This window comes from Mesocricetus auratus, unplaced genomic scaffold, assembly GCF_017639785.1.
Source record: "Mesocricetus auratus isolate SY011 unplaced genomic scaffold, BCM_Maur_2.0 Super-Scaffold_4256, whole genome shotgun sequence".
Taxonomy (NCBI): domain Eukaryota; kingdom Metazoa; phylum Chordata; class Mammalia; order Rodentia; family Cricetidae; genus Mesocricetus; species Mesocricetus auratus.
Window position 1 is genome coordinate 72,058,706 of NW_024429182.1, and position 17,947 is coordinate 72,076,652.

At 52.0% G+C, this 17,947-nt stretch overlaps 2 protein-coding genes across 7 annotated transcripts; both read left to right on the forward strand.

Annotated features, from left to right (window-relative positions):
* Positions 1–2,021: 2,021 nt before the first annotated feature.
* Positions 2,022–13,476, forward strand: Tbc1d10b (TBC1 domain family member 10B). The gene is made up of 9 exons (XM_005064371.4): positions 2,022–3,046; positions 6,194–6,293; positions 6,575–6,682; positions 6,785–6,891; positions 10,838–10,952; positions 11,067–11,132; positions 11,322–11,511; positions 11,811–11,965; positions 12,056–13,476. The coding sequence occupies exons 1-9, from the start codon at positions 2,145–2,147 to the stop codon at positions 12,656–12,658; spliced, it is 2,346 nt and encodes a 781-aa protein (XP_005064428.1). The 5' UTR covers positions 2,022–2,144; the 3' UTR covers positions 12,659–13,476.
* A 1,634-nt stretch (positions 13,477–15,110) lies between these two features.
* On the forward strand, positions 15,111–17,482 carry Cd2bp2 (CD2 cytoplasmic tail binding protein 2). 6 transcript variants are annotated; one of them, XM_005064372.4, is made up of 7 exons: positions 15,111–15,254; positions 15,731–15,831; positions 16,040–16,172; positions 16,284–16,441; positions 16,544–16,979; positions 17,056–17,162; positions 17,239–17,482. In XM_005064372.4, the coding sequence occupies exons 2-7, from the start codon at positions 15,754–15,756 to the stop codon at positions 17,347–17,349; spliced, it is 1,023 nt and encodes a 340-aa protein (XP_005064429.1). In that variant the 5' UTR covers positions 15,111–15,254; positions 15,731–15,753; the 3' UTR covers positions 17,350–17,482. The 6 variants fall into 6 exon arrangements, with proteins under 6 accessions (XP_005064429.1, XP_012972409.1, XP_021084470.1 ...); XM_013116955.3 differs by having other exon boundaries at positions 15,150–15,268; XM_021228811.2 differs by having other exon boundaries at positions 15,250–15,268; positions 15,725–15,831.
* Positions 17,483–17,947: the final 465 nt, after the last annotated feature.

Below are 17,947 nucleotides of genomic sequence, written 5' to 3' on the forward strand. Positions count from 1 at the left end.
TCCTCCATACAGTGGAAGTCTAGGGAAATAGCAATAGAGGAAACCCCAGGCTGGCAATGACACCCATCTCCTCCTGTTCCCTTTAGGACCTGATGTCCTGAAGAATGTGTCTCCTCCCCTCCCCTCCTCCAGTCCGTGCCAATGCCACTAAGACATTTTCTTTTCTGGGCACTGGGGCCCAGCCACCTGTTGTCTCTAAGAAGAGGGAAGGAGCCACCCTAAACTTAGCAGCTGCCCTTGGCCTCCTGCACAGTCCCTCCCTGCTTTAGTTGGCAGCTGTTTTGCCTTATATGGGTACCATGAGGGGGCTACGTCATGGAGGAGCCCACTCATTAGAGGGCCCTGGGAGGTGAGAAAGACTCCAAAAAGGGAATGGGATTGAGGGGATGCCCAGTGAACTTGAATCCGATGGAAAGTGGGGAAGCCGAGCAGATCTGACAGGTCATTTCAGGGCCTGGGCTTGAGTTGGGAGTGGGGAGTGAGCCAACAAGACTGGGGAGCCTCAAAAGCCACTCGGGAACTGGGAGGTTGAGAAATAGGTCTCACTAGAATTTGAGGGTGGTAGATGCTGTATAATTTTGAGGCCCACTAATCCCGGGGCTCAAGAGAACAGAGAACAGAGCAAGTGGTGTCTAGAAGCTGGGAGGTTAGTGCTCTTAAAGTCTGGTCTTTATGACTTGGTCTAAGGGCAGCCTGGAGGGCTTATGAAGTTGGAGTCTACAATGAGCACTAAAGAGATGTGATAACGATAGGGCTTGGTTCTTGAATCCTCTGAAGAATAGGAATACAGATATGGAGTGTTCGTGGTACTGGGGATTCATAGGTTTGTGTTCTGAGATGGAACCCCTCTGCCCAGAGAATGAACTAGTACTCAGAGAAATCGCAGCGTTCGGGGAAGAAACTCAATTTACACATGAGAACTTAGAGAAACTTGGTATGAGATTCCTGCCTGAGATAGGTGAACCTTTTAAAAGACTCTGCTGTAGTTTGATTAAAGGCGCCGAGGTGGAGAGCACTGTACGGGACACTGCGTTTGTGGTGCAGCTCAGGAGTTGAATGAATGGGGGCCCTTTTGGAAACCCAAGAAGGCCAGCACGGAACTGGCTAGGAGCCGCACCGATGCTCCAGGCCCCTTCTCAGTGATGTCCCCAGCTGTCACCTCCTCTCGCGCTTGTCTCTGGTTGTCACTGACTATTCTTGCTCTGGCACCGCCTGCTGGCAGCATCCCTGCCCCTCGAAGCAACCATTTGCTGGGAGTGTTATCCACCTCCTTACCCTTTTGCAAAGTGAAGAAAGACAGTCATTGGCTGATAAGTTAAGGACAAATTCAGCCCGCCTCTCTCTAGCTGTCATTCCTTCCTGCCCATCTCAGGAAGTGTAAGAATTCTTCAGCTCTTTCTATTGACTGTTGATACTGTCATCCCATGAATAGACATAACCGCCAGTCAAGCTGACCGTCCAGCCCCTTTTTCATTGGTTGCCTTTTTTCCATTTCTATTGGCTAAGAGGTCCTAGGCCCTGCCTCTTACTTCCCAGCACCAGCCTCACTACCCGCCCTTCCGCGATCGCTCACGCTTCAGCTGTGTTTATTGGCCAGGGGGCTCAGGGTCCCTCTTTTCGATTGCTTATTTTCTTCGTCCTGTCTCCGCCTTCTTCATTTCCTCTTCCTAGACTACCCGCCCTCTTCCCGCCCCCAACACCACCCATCCTTCCATCGATTGGCAGGAACCCAGCTTTCTCTCTCCTATTATCTGTCCAGGTCCTTTGAAGGGGGCGGGAGGGAAAAAAAAAAAAAGGGGCGCGAGAGGTCCTCCCCTCGCGCAGGCGTAGTCCGCCGAGACTCTGGCGGCTCCTGGGAGTCTGCGCAGGCGCGACGTCGGCTGCCGGCCCCTCGCTGGGAGGGGGCGGCGCGAGCGCGCGAGCAGGGTGAGAGGCCGGGAGACCCCGGCGCGAGCGCCCCCGACCCCTGCCCCGCCTGCGCGCGCCGCCCGCCGCCTGCCGCCCGGTCCCGCCCCGCCCCCGGCGCGCGCCGAGCCGCGCCCTTCGCCCTCTCTGCAGCCCGAGTGGGCTGCTCCGGGCGGCCTGAGGGGCGGCGCCTTCTGCGGCCTCCGCGGCGGGGGGGATGTGAGGGGCGGCCCACGGCTATGGAGACGGGCCCGGCGCCCCTGGTGGCCCCGCCGCGCCGTCACGGCGCCTCCGCTGCCCCTTCGCCCCCGCCCCGGGGTTCCCGGGCCGGGCCGGTAGTAGTGGTGGCACCAGGACCGCCAGTGACTACGGCCACTTCTATCCCCGTGGAGCTGGTGGTCCCCGGGGAGGCTCGGCCCGCCTGGGTTCCAGGTTCGGCACAGACCTCAGCCACGACGGCCACGACGGCCACGGGCAGCACGGTGGTGGTGCTAACCCTGGAGGCCTCACCCGAAGCCGCGACGACGCAAGAGTCCACTGCACCGGCGGCAGAGGCGGGAGCGGAGAGGTCGGTAGCCTCGGCTTCGGGAGCAGACGCTCCGAAGACGGAAGAGGCTCGAGCCTCGCCCCTTCCAGGACCAGGGACCCCCACTCGGACCCCGTCCAGAACGGCGCCTGGAGTCCTGACTGCCAAGCCCCCGCTTGCCCCCAAGCCGGGAACCACAGTGGCTCCAGGAGTGACCGCACGGGGTGGAGCAGCACAGGTGACAGGTGGACATGGAGCGGCTACTTCAGCATCAGCAGGGCCGGCGCCTGAGGACCCCTCGGGGCCTGTCACAGGCCCTCCCGGGACGGGTGAGGCTCCGGTGGCTGTGGTGACGGTGACCCCAGCTCCGGAGCCTGTTGAAAACTCTCAAGACCTGGGCTCCACGTCCAGCCTAGGACCTGGCATCTCTGGGCCTCGAGGGCAGGCCCCGGACACCCTGAGCTACTTGGATTCCGTGAGCCTCATGTCCGGGACCTTAGAGTCCTTGGCTGATGATGTGAGCTCCATGGGTTCAGACTCGGAGATAAATGGGCTGGCCCTGCGCAAGACGGACAAGTATGGTTTCCTTGGGGGCAGCCAGTACTCAGGCAGCCTGTGAGTACACAGTGGGCACCCCGTGGGGCTGCCTGTGGAAGCTGGGGTGGGGGAGAGGTGATGATGCACCTGGCCAGTCCTCATCCAGGGAGTCATTAGCGGGAGCCGCAGTGCCCAGAGCATCCTGGTGTTTCTGTGACTTCATCGGGTTTAAGCCTAGACCTTGCCTAGGCCCGTGTCCTTGAGCTAGTGGTGCCCCTGTTCCTGTGCCTCAGTTTCCCCCGTGAATTGAAGGGTCGAATGGCATGACACCTGGTAAGCAGCCAAGATACCAGCTGCTTGGTAGGAAACTTAACAAAAGCCAGACATGTGGAAGGTTGGTTGGATCAGGGTTCTGATAGAGACCTTGGGTCCCGGGTCCCGAGGGTGGCAAGGATGCAGGCACCTTCAGAGTAGCAGTGGGCAGAATGGTAGGGTGAGGAAGTCTGGTTGATGGAGGGGAGACCCTGAAGGCAGGGCTTCTGTGAGAGGGCAGGCTTGAATTTTCACTGAAGGAAAGGGGTGGGGGTGGCCTCTTCCCCATTTCCTCATCTCCCCTGCCTTAGTTGAGCTTTCCTAGTTCCTTCCAGGGAGGGGCCTGAGTCACTCCTAAGGTGGGGGTGTGATTGCTCTGACTTCTTCCTTCCCCCTCTCTCGATCCTGACCATTGTTCCTGTGCTCCCTTAACCTGCTCTCCACAGCAGTAACCTGGTTAGATCTACAGCCTAGAGCATTGCCTGAGGACATTGCAGCCAGGCCTGTCCTGAGCACTGACTGAAGCAGTCCTTTCAAGACTCTCATCTGGAGGGAATGCCTAGACATTTGGTTTCAATATAGTTGGTTGGGTTTAGCCTAGAGATCAGAGGGTTTTGTGAGCACCTGGATGTGAGAATTCTGCCGAAGAGGCTGTCAATCAGGAAGATGGGTGGGAGCAATACAGGAAAGGCTTGTAAGCTAACATTCACAGTCTGAACTCTAACTGAAGCTTGACCCTGGTCCTTTCTCCTGCACTTTTTTCAGTTTATAAGAAACAAAACTACCACACTTGAGTTGTCTCCCTCAAATAGCGTGGATCTGTGTGGCCAGTGGACATTCCTCAATACTAGTCAGAGTAACTTGGGTCAGATTCAGTTTTAGAATATCTCTCCTGTGTCAGGCACTATGCTGGGTGCTATTTCTCTTTTTGTAACTTTGTCGCTTCGGAATCTATCTTCCATGCCAGAGGAATTACCTCTGAGGTAAGGCTGATACACTAGCACGAACACTCTTTTCTCTTACAGGGTAAAGTCCAAGCTCTTTGGCCTCACACTGGCTCCATACTGCCCAGCCAGGCCAGCCGCTGTGGTCTCAGCACCAGTCTGCCCGGCTCTGTACTTAGTTAGTAGGGGATTATTCAGGCCTGTCCACCTGCAGGAGCGCCCTTTTCCCCTTCTCTGCCTCCTACTTTCTCTTCACTCCTTTTGGTATTGCTGTCCTTTTCCTCCAGGAAGACTTCCCTGATACCTACTGTCCTTGTAATAATAGCTCCTGTGTGAGTTTTTGTCATTGCATTTCTCATGTCATAGTGGATATTCCTTCCCTTTCTGGTTTTGTTTTAAAATTCGTCAAGGTTTTTTTTTTTTCCATTTTTCGAGACAGGGTTTCTCTGTGGCTTTGGAGGCTGTCCTGGAACTAGCTCTTGTAGACCAGGCTGGTCTCGAACTCACAGAGATCCACCTGCCTCTGCCTCCCGAGTGCTGGGACTAAAGGTGTGCACCACCACCGCCTGGCTTGTCAAGGTTTTTATGAACATGGGTGTTTTGCCTGTACTCATGTCTGAGGCAAAAGAGAGCTCAAATCTTCTGGAGCTGGAAGTTTTTCCAAACCTTTGTTGGCTGCCATGTGGGTGCTGGGAACTGAACGCTGGTTCTCTACAAGAAGAGCTGAGCCATCTCTGCATCTTCCTTCTCTCTGTAAGCTATCATGTTCCTAGGGGCAGGGAAGGCACCTTAATCTTCCCAACCCTGAGAATGTGGAACCCATTTATGACAGAAGTGAGAGATGTCTCTTTAAGGAGCTCATAGCACAAAATAAATTAATATCTGATGAGCTCCTATTTAACAATTTTTATGCTTGTTTTGTTTTTTGAGATGGTTTTTCTGTGTAACAGTTCTGGCTGCCCTGGAGCTCTCTTTATAGATTAGGCTGGTCTCGAACTCACAAAGATACACCTGCCTCTGCATCCCAAGTGCACTAGCACCACCCAGGTTATGCATTTTTTTCTTACTTGCCTTTGTAACTGTAGGTAGTGGCACCCCATTTATAGCCAAGGAAGATACCTAGGTTACTCACAAGTCAGGACTTCCTAGCTTTTAAGGGGCAGAACTGGGTTTTGACTTAGTCTGTAGAATTCCTAAAACCCGTGCTTGCTCTTCCATTTCGTTCTCCTGGAACTGGTTCCTGTAAATAACCAACCATTGCCAGGCAGATGGAGCTGACAGAACAGTATCAGGGCAGGAGAATCCATTTGTTTGGGAATCTGGGGAGGTTGCAAAGAGGAGGAGAGGAAGTCACAGATGGTCCGAGAAATCTCATGTCTCATAGGCTAAAACAAGACATCTAAGGTAGCCCCCTGCTGCTATAGGCAGTTTACAAGTCCTTTCAGGTAGATATTGTCATTCTTTACCTTACAAATGAGGAAATTGAGGCTTAGAAAACTTAAGTGACTCGTTCAAGGTCACACAATGAATAAATGGTAAAACTAGGACTTAGAAACAGATTTAATACAAAAGGTATTATTTTTGCAGTGCTGGGACTAAATTCGATGGCTCAGTGGTTAAGAGCTTTGGCTGCTCTTCCAGAGGTCCTGAGTTCAATTCCCAGCAACCACGTAGTGGCTCACAACCATCTATAGTGAGATCTGACCTGCAGGCAGAATACTGTACACATAATAAATAAATAAATATTTTTAAAAATGGGATTTGAACTCTGTGTGTAGAGATCCAGTAGAGAAGGAAGCCTTTAAAGTGTGGTAGACAAGGCTGTGGATAGTCCAATATTCAGACATTTTTATCTCACACAATTTCTAGTTTCTCAGTTGAGCCTGAGGGAACTGGCTGACTCAGTTTCCCCAGTAACCTGGGCTCTGAACTGACACTGACCTCTTCCATACTTACCCTGATTCTACAGAGAGAGCTCTATTCCTGTGGATGTGGCTCGGCAGCGGGAGCTCAAATGGCTGGAAATGTTCAGTAATTGGGATAAGTGGCTGTCACGGCGTTTCCAGAAGGTTTGAGGGCTGTGTGGTGGGTTGGACCATGTGCAAGGGTGGGGAAGGGGCAGTGCTGATGGAAAGCCCTAGAAACTAATAATATCTGCCCTTCTAACGCATTGAAGATGAGTGGTGCTTAGGACTTGGGAGGAGGAACTTTAAATTGTAGCCAGGCCAGGTCCAGCTTTGTCACATCTGGCATGTGGGAGGAATGTCTGTGGGAGCCTGATGGCTGGTGGGGAAGGCTTGGAGAATGTTCCTGCTCTGAAGCTGTCACCCTCAATGCTACTCTGCCTTAGGTAAAACTGCGCTGCCGGAAAGGGATCCCCTCCTCTCTCAGAGCCAAGGCCTGGCAATACCTGTCTAATAGCAAGGAACTCCTGGAGCAGAACCCTGGCAAGTTTGAGGTTTGTGGAACTCCACGGTGTGGGGACACATGGCACTGTCTCTGCAGGAGAGATCAGTTCTCTCAGACCCTGAGGTAATTAATCCCTGATATCCCACTGTAGGAGCTGGAACGGGCCCCTGGGGACCCCAAGTGGCTGGATGTGATTGAGAAGGATCTGCATCGCCAGTTCCCTTTCCATGAAATGTTTGCTGCTCGAGGAGGACATGGGTAAGAGCTCTACTATGTGGGTTAACAAGAATCTGTTGAAGGTTCTGGGAAGATACAAGGCTTAGCCAAGCAATTCTTACCCTCTAGGGCTCTTAGAAGAGTGACTGTTAATTGGTTGAGTGTCAAGTAGTGTTAAAAGAAGTGTCTGGTGAGGGAGATTCCAATTTGGTCTTTTGTGTAGGCACATTGAAACTAGGTTGGATCATGCAGGGTTTTAAAAGATAGTTGGGGCTACAGCAGGGCAGGGTTTTCTTTCATGGGAGGTTTTTTTTAAATTTTATTATGTGTTGGTGTTTTGCCTGCCTACATGTCTGTGTGAAAGTGTCAGATCCCCTAGAACTGGAGTTGTAGACAGCGGTGAGCTGCCATGTGGGTTTTTAGGAATTGAACCCAGGTCCTCTGGAAGAGCAGCCAGTGCTCTTAACCAATAAGCCATCTCTTCAGCCCCTCATGGGAGGTTCTATAAGCAGTGTCTGGGCAGTGAGGTTTTATAGTGCTGAATCTGGAAGTTTGGGCCAGATCACTAAGAGCCAAAGGCACTTAGATTTTTGTTGTGCAAGTAAAGTTTCCACAGGATGAAATATAAGTACCACTCCTTATTAGTATACAAGGTGATCTGAGGTAGTAATATGGCCTTTCTGTTGTGTTGGAGCTCATACCTAGGGCCTTTCACATGGTGGCAAGTATTTTACCACTGAGCTATGTTCTCGGCCCTAAATGAACAATTGTTCTTTCTTTATGTATTATAAAATGAATATATTTGCATATATTGTTTGCTTTTTTCTTTGGGACAGGGTCTGACTGTGTAGACCATACTGTCTTCAAAATCAGATGTGTCTCTGCCTTCCAAGTGTGGATTAAAGGTTATGTCACCACTGCCATAGCCCATAGACAGTGGGGTGTTTTTGTTGTTATTTTTTTTATTTTTTGGAGAGTGACCTTGAACTTTCTGGGTCTGGAACTCAGTATTCTGCTGCTGTAGCCTCCCAAGTTCTAGGATTATAGATAGGTACTTCCATTCCTACCTTGAATAAATGGTCATCTTTTAACAAATAGTAATTGAGTCCCTACTTCTGTCGGGCACTATTCCAGTCACAGATGACAACAATGAACCAAAACCCCAAAACTGCCGCATGTGGGAATAGACAGTCCCAGCTGAAGGAAGGCATGCTCTATGTGAAGTAGTAGAGAGGAGTTTAAAGCACTGAAGGAGAAGGAGAGCATGTGGGGACAGGGCTGCAGGGACAGAAAGTATGAGACACTTGTTACTTACTAGTGAAGATCAGAGACTTGGGGGGAAAGGAAAGTTTGGGGTTATGTCAGAAATTTGGATCAGACTTGGTAGCTCATGCCTGTAGTCTCAGGTACTTTTGCGTGTTGGGGCAGGAGTTGGGTATCAAATCAGCACTTAGGAAGCTGAGGCAGGAGGATTGCCAGGAGTTGTAGGCCAGCCTAAGATACATCTTGAGTTCCAGGACAGTTTGGCTAGAGTAAGACTCTGTCTCAAGCTAGGAATGGGGTTGCTTATTGAACATTCAGGGGATGTAGGCAGGTTGGGTACTCAATAGTATAAGTCTGAATTTCAGGAAAATAATTTAAATTGGCAGTAAATTGGGAATTGAAATTTTGGAGGGATTAGATTCACCCATGGGATGAGATGAGGTCACAAAGCAGTAAGTATAGACTCAAAAGGAAGAGTGCACACCTTTTAATCCCAGCAGTGAGTAGGCAGAGGAAGGTGGATCCCTGTGAGTTTTTGGCCAATCCAGTCTATAACATAGTGAGTTTTAGGTCAGCCAGGCGTGCACAATGATACCTGTCTCCAAAAAAAAAAAAAAAAAAAAAAAAAAAAAAGAAAAGAAAAAGGGGAGGGGGGGAGGCTAGGCAAGCCACAAGGCTTAAGCCTTGAAATTCCAATGTTTTGGGGAATGAGACAATTGAATTAAAGTTTACCGAGCACTATAGGACCAGAAACTGGAGAGGTAGAGAGGCAGGAGGAGAGTCTGACTTCTGAAAGCAGCGTGAAGAAGAGCCTCAAGGATCCGCTTCAGGAAATGGTGAAGAGGGACGAGTAAATCAACTCTGAGAATTAGCTTGGATGTGACACTAAGTCATTAGTGACTTTTGAGACAGTCTTGTGTTTATAGCTCAGCTGACCTCAGAGTTCCAGAAATCTTCCCACCTCAGCCTTTCGAGTCCTGGGGTTAAAGGTGTGAGCCACTACAGCTGGCTTATTAATGACTTGATAAAGGCATTTTTTGGGGAGCAATAGGCAGATGCCTGCTAAAACTGTAGGAGGAAGGACATAGAATATAGTAAGTATATTTTCTAGAGCAACTTGGCTGACTAGGTAAGGGAAGAAAGTGTGTTCTTTGGAGGGGAGGTAGGATTAAGGGACACAACTAGAGTAAGGGCCAGTGAGGTGGCTCAGGGATAAAGACACTTGATTTACATGCCTGACAACCTCCGTAAGAAAAAAAGAAACAGCAGGCCTGGGCATGTAGCTCAGTGGTAGAGTGCTTGCTTAGCGTGCACAAGGCCCTGGGTTCAAACCTAGCACTGCAGAAGAAATAAAAATTTAAAAAGCAAATTGTTAGTATGCTGATAGGAATGTCTCAATAGAGACACTGATGAAGCAGAAAAGAAGGTTGGGATCTGGTGATAGGCAGAAGGGTGGCTGTGGTAGAGGCTACATTTTTATATGTCTGGTGCCAGAGGATGTCAGAAGAGGTGTGGGGTCATCTGGAACTGGAGTTACAGATGGTTGTGAGTCGCCATGTACGTGGATACTGGGAACTGAACTTGGGTGCTCTGCAAGAGCAAAAAGAGATCTTAACTACTGAGCCAACTCTCCAGTCCTCAGTATTTTGTCAGTGTTAGTTCAGTATGGATTACTTTTATTATGTATTAGGGAAAATAATCAACATCATCAAACGTGTTATTTCATTAGTACTTTTTCAAAGTAAATAGCAAACAAGTAAATAAGGATGGGAATGTAGGTCATTCAGTGGAGTGCTTGTCTAGCATGCTTGAAGCTCTGAGTGATTTTCAGCACCACAGAAAACTAAGTGTGATAGATGGTGCATACCTTTAATCCTGGTACTGGAGAAATGGAGGCAGGCGGATCAGAAATTCAGGGTCAATTTTGGGTCCAGAGGGTTAGAACCCAGCAAGGGCTACATGGAAACCCCACCTCAAAATTTTAAGTAATAGCAATGTGGTTGCAGATAAGGTATAAATGGTCACATATAAATGACTGGATTTAGGACGCTGCTAATATAATCAGTATTAGCCGTGTGGCTGGAAGCAGTGAGATCTGGGAGGTTGATAGATATTTTGGGACAAGAGATAGAGGTCAGAGAAGGAAGTAGCTGTGGCGGGGGAGGAAAGAGCAGGTGTCAGTGAAGTTCAGGGTACTGTGTGGCTCAGACTTGGTGGCTCCCCTCTGGGAAGCTGCTTTGGAGTAGGTGGAAATATCAGACAAGAGAAGGGCTAGGGCACAGATCTGGTTAATGCAAAGAGAAGAGAAAGATGTGAGGCACAGCTGACTTCCTGGCCTTCACCAGGAACCTGGACTACTGGACATGCTGGGAAGTCTGATGAAATCCAGCGAAACAGATAACCCTACAAGACTGCCTGCCCTGGGGTATAAAACACTTGATTCCAGAGAAGGGCTGATACTGTGGCTATTGACAAGTTCCTAGAGAAAATGACCGTGATTGCTTTGGGGGTGGTTGCAGATGAAGAAGGGAATGGGTAGGAAGTTTATGGAGTATGCAGCCAAGGGTGAAAGGCTAGGACCCAGAATGCTTTGAACTGCTGGTGGGCAGGGCTGGGAAAGCAGATGCTGAGTGGTAGTAAAGCTTGAGATTAGCTTGGAACTTGTGAGAGAGTTCTGGTGCAGGGTTAGGGGCAGGTTTGATGATTGCATCTCTGCACTCCCTAGGCAACAGGACCTGTACCGAATCCTGAAGGCCTATACCATCTACAGGCCTGACGAGGGCTACTGTCAGGCGCAGGCCCCAGTGGCTGCAGTGCTGCTCATGCACATGCCTGCTGAGGTCAGCAATGTGGGCCTGGTTGGGGTGGGGGCGAGAAGACGGTCCGTGGTGATGGGGAGCTGTCTACTCCCTGCTTCTCAGGCTCCATCCCTGCCTCCTTGTTCTTGTCCTTAGCAAGCCTTTTGGTGCCTGGTTCAGATCTGCGACAAGTACCTCCCAGGTTACTACAGTGCAGGGCTGGTGAGTGTCTGGACGCTGGGTGCACAGGGGCCGTGACTTTCCCCAAGGCTGCCATGGGCCCTTGCCTGGCTTCGCTTGTTCTTCTGCCCCTCTGCCATTGAGGTTAAGATGCCCTCTTAGGTTTGATTGTACCCTGAGGGGAACATAGCCAGCCAGACCCATTTCTCATGGCTCTTCCACCGCTTGTAGGAGGCCATTCAGTTGGATGGAGAAATCTTTTTTGCGCTCCTGCGCCGGGCTTCCCCTCTGGCACATCGGCACCTTCGGCGGCAGCGCATTGACCCCGTGCTCTACATGACGGAATGGTTCATGTGCATCTTTGCCCGCACCCTCCCCTGGGCTTCAGTGCTTCGTGTCTGGGACATGTTTTTCTGTGAAGGTATTTCAGTGGCTCCTGGACTGGGAGGCTAGGATTTGTCACTTTACTGGTAGCCCATGGGACAAAAATATTGTTGGGCCTAGGCTTCATAATAAGCTGTGTGCAGGCAGGAAAAACAGGGCCCACCTTGATTCAAGACATCAACCTAGAGTCTGCTTGCCCTCTAAGAAACCTGCAACCTGCAGCAACTTTCTTCACCTGTGAGGTGGGCAGTCAGCAGCAGCAGGGGCTGTCTTTCCTACATGAGACAGGTTGAGATCCTGGACCTGATTTCTCTTTTCACCCCTCTGACCCTGTAGGAGTTAAGATCATCTTCCGAGTGGCTCTGGTCTTGCTGCGACACACATTGGGTTCTGTGGAAAAGCTGCGCTCCTGTCAAGGCATGTATGAAACCATGGAGCAGCTTCGAAACCTGCCACAACAGTGTATGCAGGAGGACTTCCTGGTGCACGAGGTAGGCTTTGAGCCTCAGCACACCTTGATCCACTTGAGACCTTGCTCAAACCCATCTACACTCTGGTTCCCACGTCTTTCTTCTGTCTAGGTCACCAGCCTCCCAGTGACAGAAGCATTGATTGAGAGGGAGAATGCAGCCCAGCTAAAGAAGTGGCAAGAAACTAGGGGAGAGCTGCAGTATCGGCCCTCACGGCGACTGCATGGCTCCCGAGCCATCCATGAGGAGCGCAGGCGGCAGCAGCCACCCCTGGGCCCGTCCTCCAGCCTTCTCAGCCTCCCTAGTCTTAAGAGCAGGGGCTCTCGGGCAGCTGGAGGCGCTCCTTCCCCACCACCCCCTGTTCGCAGGGCTAGTGCTGGCCCTGTTGTCCCTGGGGCCGTCGTCACTGCTGAGGGACTGCATCCATCCCTTCCTTCACCTACTGGCAACAGCACCCCACTAGGCACCAGCAAGGAGGCCCGGCGACAGGAGAAGGAACGGCAGAAACAGGAGAAGGAGCGAGAGAAGGAGCGACAGAAGCAGGAGAAGGAGCGGCAGAAACGGGAAAAGGAGCGAGAGAAGGAGCGGCAGAAGCAGGAGAAAAAGGGCCAGGGCCGGAAGCTTTCCTTGCGGGGAAAGGCCGATGGGCCTCCAGCACCCCAGGACGGTGGGGACAGGTCAGCAGCTGAAGCCCGGCAGGATGCTTTCTTCTGACCTCTTCCTTTCCCTCGGTCAGGAGCAGGCCTGGCAGGGGTGCTCATCCAGCTCCCTTGGCAGGCTCTTCCTTTTTCTGAGGAAGTGGCTTGATTCCCCTGACGCCTTGCCAGCTGCTGATCCCTACATGGCCAGGACAGCCACAGTGCATGGGACAGCTATGTTTCCTAGGGTAGCAGTGACCAAGTCTGGAGACTCTTTTGTCCAGTTAGGCCCAGCTTGGGTCTCTGTCACTCCTACGAATTCCTTCTGGGGTGCTGTCTTAATTTGCCTTTTGTCACAGGGTGACTCTTGGCAATGGCAGTTAGCAGTTGCAGATTCTTACACTCCAGTGGCTTCCCTTAGATGGTGGAGCTAGGTTCCTTTTCCTGTCTTGGGGCCCTGCCTGTCACCCCACTGTCTTTTGGGGGCCAAGGCTGTTTTTTCTCTCCGGAATATCCTTGTGTTGTAATTATGTACAGAAGGTCAGGTTGACCTGGGGTGGGGTGCTCTGTTTTGTGTTTCACAGTGCTCCTGTACTCCAGTTTATTTAAGGGGACATGCAAGGAAATGCCCTCCATTTCCTTCCCACCTATGTCCTGGTCTCCCTCCTAACCCACTCGCTTTGTATGCTCAGGCCTCTGCTGCCTCATCAGGAAGCCTGTCTTCATTTTGTTCCTTTCCAGCCATCAAGCCCCTCTCTGAGTAAGGGTCTTCCCTTGAGTCCAGGGGGTGGAACCCAATGTTTACATTCTCTTCTGTCTTGGTCCCATCCCAGTGGCGGTTTTTTTTTTTGGCGCTTTGAGGAACCGGAAAAAGAACCTGCTGTTATACCTGGATCTGTCTCCTGCCTTGTTATTTAAAGAGGGCTTTGGTGTTAGGGAGGGGGAGGGGCAGGAAGAAAGACACTATCCATAGGTGCAGTCTGTTAATCTTGGCAGGTATATCTAGACCCTTGCTCCGTTTCTCATCAACAAGCATAGTGGTCAGCTCCTGCTTCAACTTTGCTTGGGGTCTGCTGCCTCCACTATCACTGGCCTCCTGGGACTCTCTGCACAGCTCAGAGTACTAAGAACTCCTTTCCAACTTGCTTGTGCACTCCTAGAAGCTTGGGGGCTCAGCGGACTGTAAAGCCAGTCTTCAGGTTTCAGTAGAGCTGCTTGGGCCACAGCCTGGTGCGGCTCCTGGTCCTGCGCCTGCCTTCAGTTCATCTCAGCAGACGCACACGACCCATCGCCCAGGCCTTGTGTTCTGCGGCTGCCTTGTAGCCCCGGCTCTCCCCCTGCCCTCTACCCAGGGATCAGCATAGTGAAGGCATGGGGTTGTGTGGCCCTAAGGTGGCGCTCCTCACGGCAGTTCAGCAGGGTGAGGCTCAGGGGGTGTGGTCTCCGGGTAGAAGAGGAAGTTTCCTCTGGGATGAACCAGCAGTGCCCAGAGCTGGGGTTTCAGGAGTTCTGTAGTGAGATAACCTCCTGCTCTAGGACCTGTGTCTGTGCCCAAGAAACTGAGGACACAATTCAAGTTTCGTGGTGATTCAGAATGGAGAAAATCCTGGAGGAGAAAGGTGTGGCCCGATTTGGCCGCCTTCATCCAGCTCTTGCAGGATCACCTGAGCTATCTAGCCTGGGGGTGAAGGTGTTCTGGCTTTGAGTTGTTCCCAAGAGCTCCAGATCTGGACGTCACTAAACCGGAAGATCTCACCTGGCCCCACCTCTGCAGGAGCCGGGTTCTGGATTCCGTCACTCGGCAGCTTGCTAAGGGGTGGGGTAGACTTCACCTTGTGACTGGATATACTTGAGAGCAGGGCATTATGGGCTTCTGGCTGGGTACTGGGCACCAACGCCAGCGCTACTCGCTGTTATGGTTGTTCCACTGCAAAAAGTAGGAACTGAATGGGACCAGACATGGGGCGAAGAACTTCCGGGGTTCTAAAAGGAGCTAGGTTTGGAAAGTGCCTAAGTGTTGACAGAAACAGGACTCGGGAAAAGCAAGGATTTTTTTTAAAAGAGAGTCTCAGGTTGTATCCCCGACTGGCTTCCATCTCGCGACAATCAGTTTTGCTGCTTATTTTCCGAGTGCTGGGAATGTGTCAAGCTTAGAAAGCAGGGTTTTTACTGAATGCCGTTGGGCACCTCTTTGTTTTGTTTTCGAGACAGGGTTTCTCTGTGTAGTTTTGGAGGCTGTTCTGGAACTCGCTCTGTGACTAGGCTGGTCTGAACTCACAGAGATCCATCTGCCTCTGCCTCCCGAGTGCTGGGATTAAAGGCATGCGTCACCAACGCCCGGCCTTGGGCGCCTCTTTAAGCAGACAGAGCGCCACGTCCTCACCAGAGCCTCCCTTTCAGGAATAATAAATACTTCCCGCCATCCTCAAGTCGGTGAGGCAGGCACAGGAGTTCACGCGAGTCTTTTGGGGTCTTACGTCACTTCCTGCGGAGACTGCCTTGGCCAAACGTATACACCCGCCCGTTCCGACAGTCTTGGATGGCAGAGAAGCCACTTCCGGCCTTATGGAGGTCTCCACAGTTTCCTTCCGGGTTATGGAACCGAGTATCCCGGATGTAATACTGGCGAACGCATCTTTCCTTTCTTTCCCCGCCTGACACTGGGTTCCTAGGTGAGCGCAAGCCGGTAAGACTGTTCGAATCCCCGCGAATTTGCTTCCTCTCTAATTAGTGCGCCGACTCTGACCTGGTCGAGCAGGTCGCTGCGTGGAATTGGAGGTCCGAAGCAACTAGGGCGCCAGCTCTTGGGTCCGACCGGCCTCTGTGGGCACCCGGGTGGGAGAGTGGTGGAGCTCGCTCGCTCCGGACTGGTAGGGGAGTGACGACGTAGGGGGAGCCTGGCTATTTTCTCCTGGGTGGGAGTACGCGCAGGGTCCACGCGGGGGCGGAGATCCTCCCTTAGCGCCTCTGAGTTGCCAAAGCAAGTCCAGCGACCTGCCTGCTCGCTCTTGAGATGGTTCCGTGATCCTTCCTCTCTCGCGCGGGACCTGGCACTTACCAAGGAAAATGTTGGTGCTGCCCGAGCGCTCTCGCGGCCGGCTCTCCTTACCTCATGTCCTTAACTCCGTATCTTTTTTGCGAGGTCCAGCTGGAGGAAGTATTCTGTCGGTCATGCCAAAGAGGAAAGTGACTTTTCAAGGTGTGGGAGATGAGGATGATGAAGATGAAATCAGTGTCCCCAAAAAGAAGGTGAGATGGTCAGACTCCTAATTTCTGTGGAGGACTGAGGAGAAATAAAAGGGAGAAGTCTGATGGGAGGAAAACCGGGAAGCGAAAGGAAGGGTTAGTCTGCCCCAGTGCACTGGGTTTGGTAGGTTTTCAGTTTGGAGACAGATCCTGGAATACTTGGGAAGCTAGCAGTAGATTGCATTTCTCATTTGCTGGTTTCTACTCATAGCTGGTGGACCCTGTGGCTGGCGCAGGGGGTCCTGGGAGCCGCTTCAAAGGCAAACACTCTTTAGACAGCGATGAGGAAGATGAAGAGGAGGGGTCCAGCAAGTATGATATCCTGGCCTCAGAGGATGTAGAAGGTGAGCTATTCCCAGAGCATCAGCGTGCTGGAGGGCAAGCGTGGCTGTGGAGACAGGAAGTGTTCCTGTCTCTGGCATGCCTAGCTTGGGGCCCCCATGTCTTTGGTGCAGGTCAGGAAGCAGCTACTCTGCCTAGTGAGGGGGGTGTGAGGATCACGCCCTTCAACCTGCAGGAAGAGATGGAGGAAGGCCACTTTGATGCTGATGGCAACTACTTCCTGAACCAGGATGCACAGATCCGAGACAGCTGGCTGGACAACATTGACTGGGTGTGGCCCAGGAGCTGTCCTGGCTGAGGCCTGGGAATGCAGGTGCTGGGCCTGGGCCCTGGTGGAAGTTTGTAGGAAATAATAATTGTTTTTCCCTTACAGGTGAAGATCAAGGAGCGGCCACCTGATAAGCACCAGGTTTCAGACTCAGAGGACGAAGACAGCCTGGGTCAGACTCCAATGAGTGCCCAAGCCCTCCTGGAGGGACTTTTGGAGCTGCTGTTGCCAAGAGAGACAGTGGCTGGGGCACTTAGGCGTCTGGGGGCCCGAGGAGGAGGCAAAGGGGACAGCAAGGGGTCTGGACGGCCCAATTCCCCACAGCGCCTAGACCGGCTCTCTGGGTTGGCCGACCAAATGGTGGCTCGAGGCAATCTTGGTGTATACCAGGAAACAAGGGAACGGTTGGCTATGCGACTGAAGGGTTTGGGGTGTCGGACTCAGGGATCCCATGACCCCACACCTCCACCCTCCCTGGACATGTTTGCTGAGGAAGTGACTGAGGGGGAACTGGAAACCCCAACCCCCACCCATAAAGGAGGTAAGCGTGAGACACGGGAGGGGCGGTGCAGGCAGGAGACTGGGCACTTGAGGCCCAGATGTCTTCACTGTCTTAGAAGCAGAGTCCGCGGGGGACGGTCTGACGGATGTGATGTGGGAGTATAAGTGGGAGAACACGGGGGACGCCGAGCTGTATGGACCGTTCACCAGCGCCCAGATGCAGGTGAGTCTCCCCTCCTGTCTTGTCTGTCCATCCCAGCTTCTGTCACCTCGCCTCAGCTCTGTCCTCTCTTCTACAGACTTGGGTGAGTGAAGGCTACTTCCCGGATGGTGTTTATTGCCGGAAGCTGGACCCACCAGGCGGTCAGTTCTATAATTCCAAACGCATTGATTTTGATCTCTACACGTGAACCTGCTAAGGGCCCAGTGTGGCAGTCCCTTCTTTCTTGGACTTGGCAGAGGAGGCTCCAGCTGCCGTGGACAGTGAGGATCTTGGGAGCTATCTTCAGCAGTTTCCCTTCCCAATAAAGGCTTGAGTGTGCATCAGGGCCCTGATGTGCTGGTAGCCAGAAGCCAGGGCTCCTCCGTAGTTCCTGAGTGTTCTTCCTTAGATGCTTCTCTCCGGTGTCTTGGACCACCTCAGTTTGTTTCCCACCCGTCAGGTGTCCCGTGACTTGCTATGTCAAATTCCTTCAATCACTATTCTCCTGCCCCCCTGCAAGTCCTTGTTTTGCTGATCTTCAGCTTTTAGGATCTCAGATTCTCTGGCCTAGTAGTCTCCTTGTGCCTGGGGTGTTTGGAAGAGTCTGAGACCCTATTGAGAGCACACAGGAGGCCTCTTACACATGGGTCTCCTCTTCTCCCTAGCCTGATTGTCCTTCCCTTGCAGTAGATCCCATAGCTCTTAGGTGAAGCATGAACTTAGTAGGTCTTCAAGGCTGCTTGGGCCACCATGCATTATACAGGCACAGAGATGGGCGGTGACTTCCTGGAGGTCACACAGTAAAT

What these genes read in the sequence shown, in the direction of transcription:
- Tbc1d10b (XM_005064371.4), top strand. Translation starts at nt 2,145, where the DNA reads ATGGAGACGGGCCCGGCGCCCCTGGTGGCCCCGCCGCGCCGTCACGGC. An exon ending in GCTGCTCGAGGAGGACATGG is followed by an intron (nt 6,892 to 10,837) that starts GTAAGAGCTCTA and finishes TGCACTCCCTAG; the next exon opens with GCAACAGGACCTGTACCGAA. An exon ending in AGGACTTCCTGGTGCACGAG is followed by an intron (nt 11,966 to 12,055) that starts GTAGGCTTTGAG and finishes TCTTCTGTCTAG; the next exon opens with GTCACCAGCCTCCCAGTGAC.
- Cd2bp2 (XM_013116943.3), top strand. Translation starts at nt 15,649, where the DNA reads ATGTTGGTGCTGCCCGAGCGCTCTCGCGGCCGGCTCTCCTTACCTCAT. An exon ending in GGCTGGACAACATTGACTGG is followed by an intron (nt 16,442 to 16,543) that starts GTGTGGCCCAGG and finishes TTTCCCTTACAG; the next exon opens with GTGAAGATCAAGGAGCGGCC. An exon ending in TCACCAGCGCCCAGATGCAG is followed by an intron (nt 17,163 to 17,238) that starts GTGAGTCTCCCC and finishes TCTCTTCTACAG; the next exon opens with ACTTGGGTGAGTGAAGGCTA.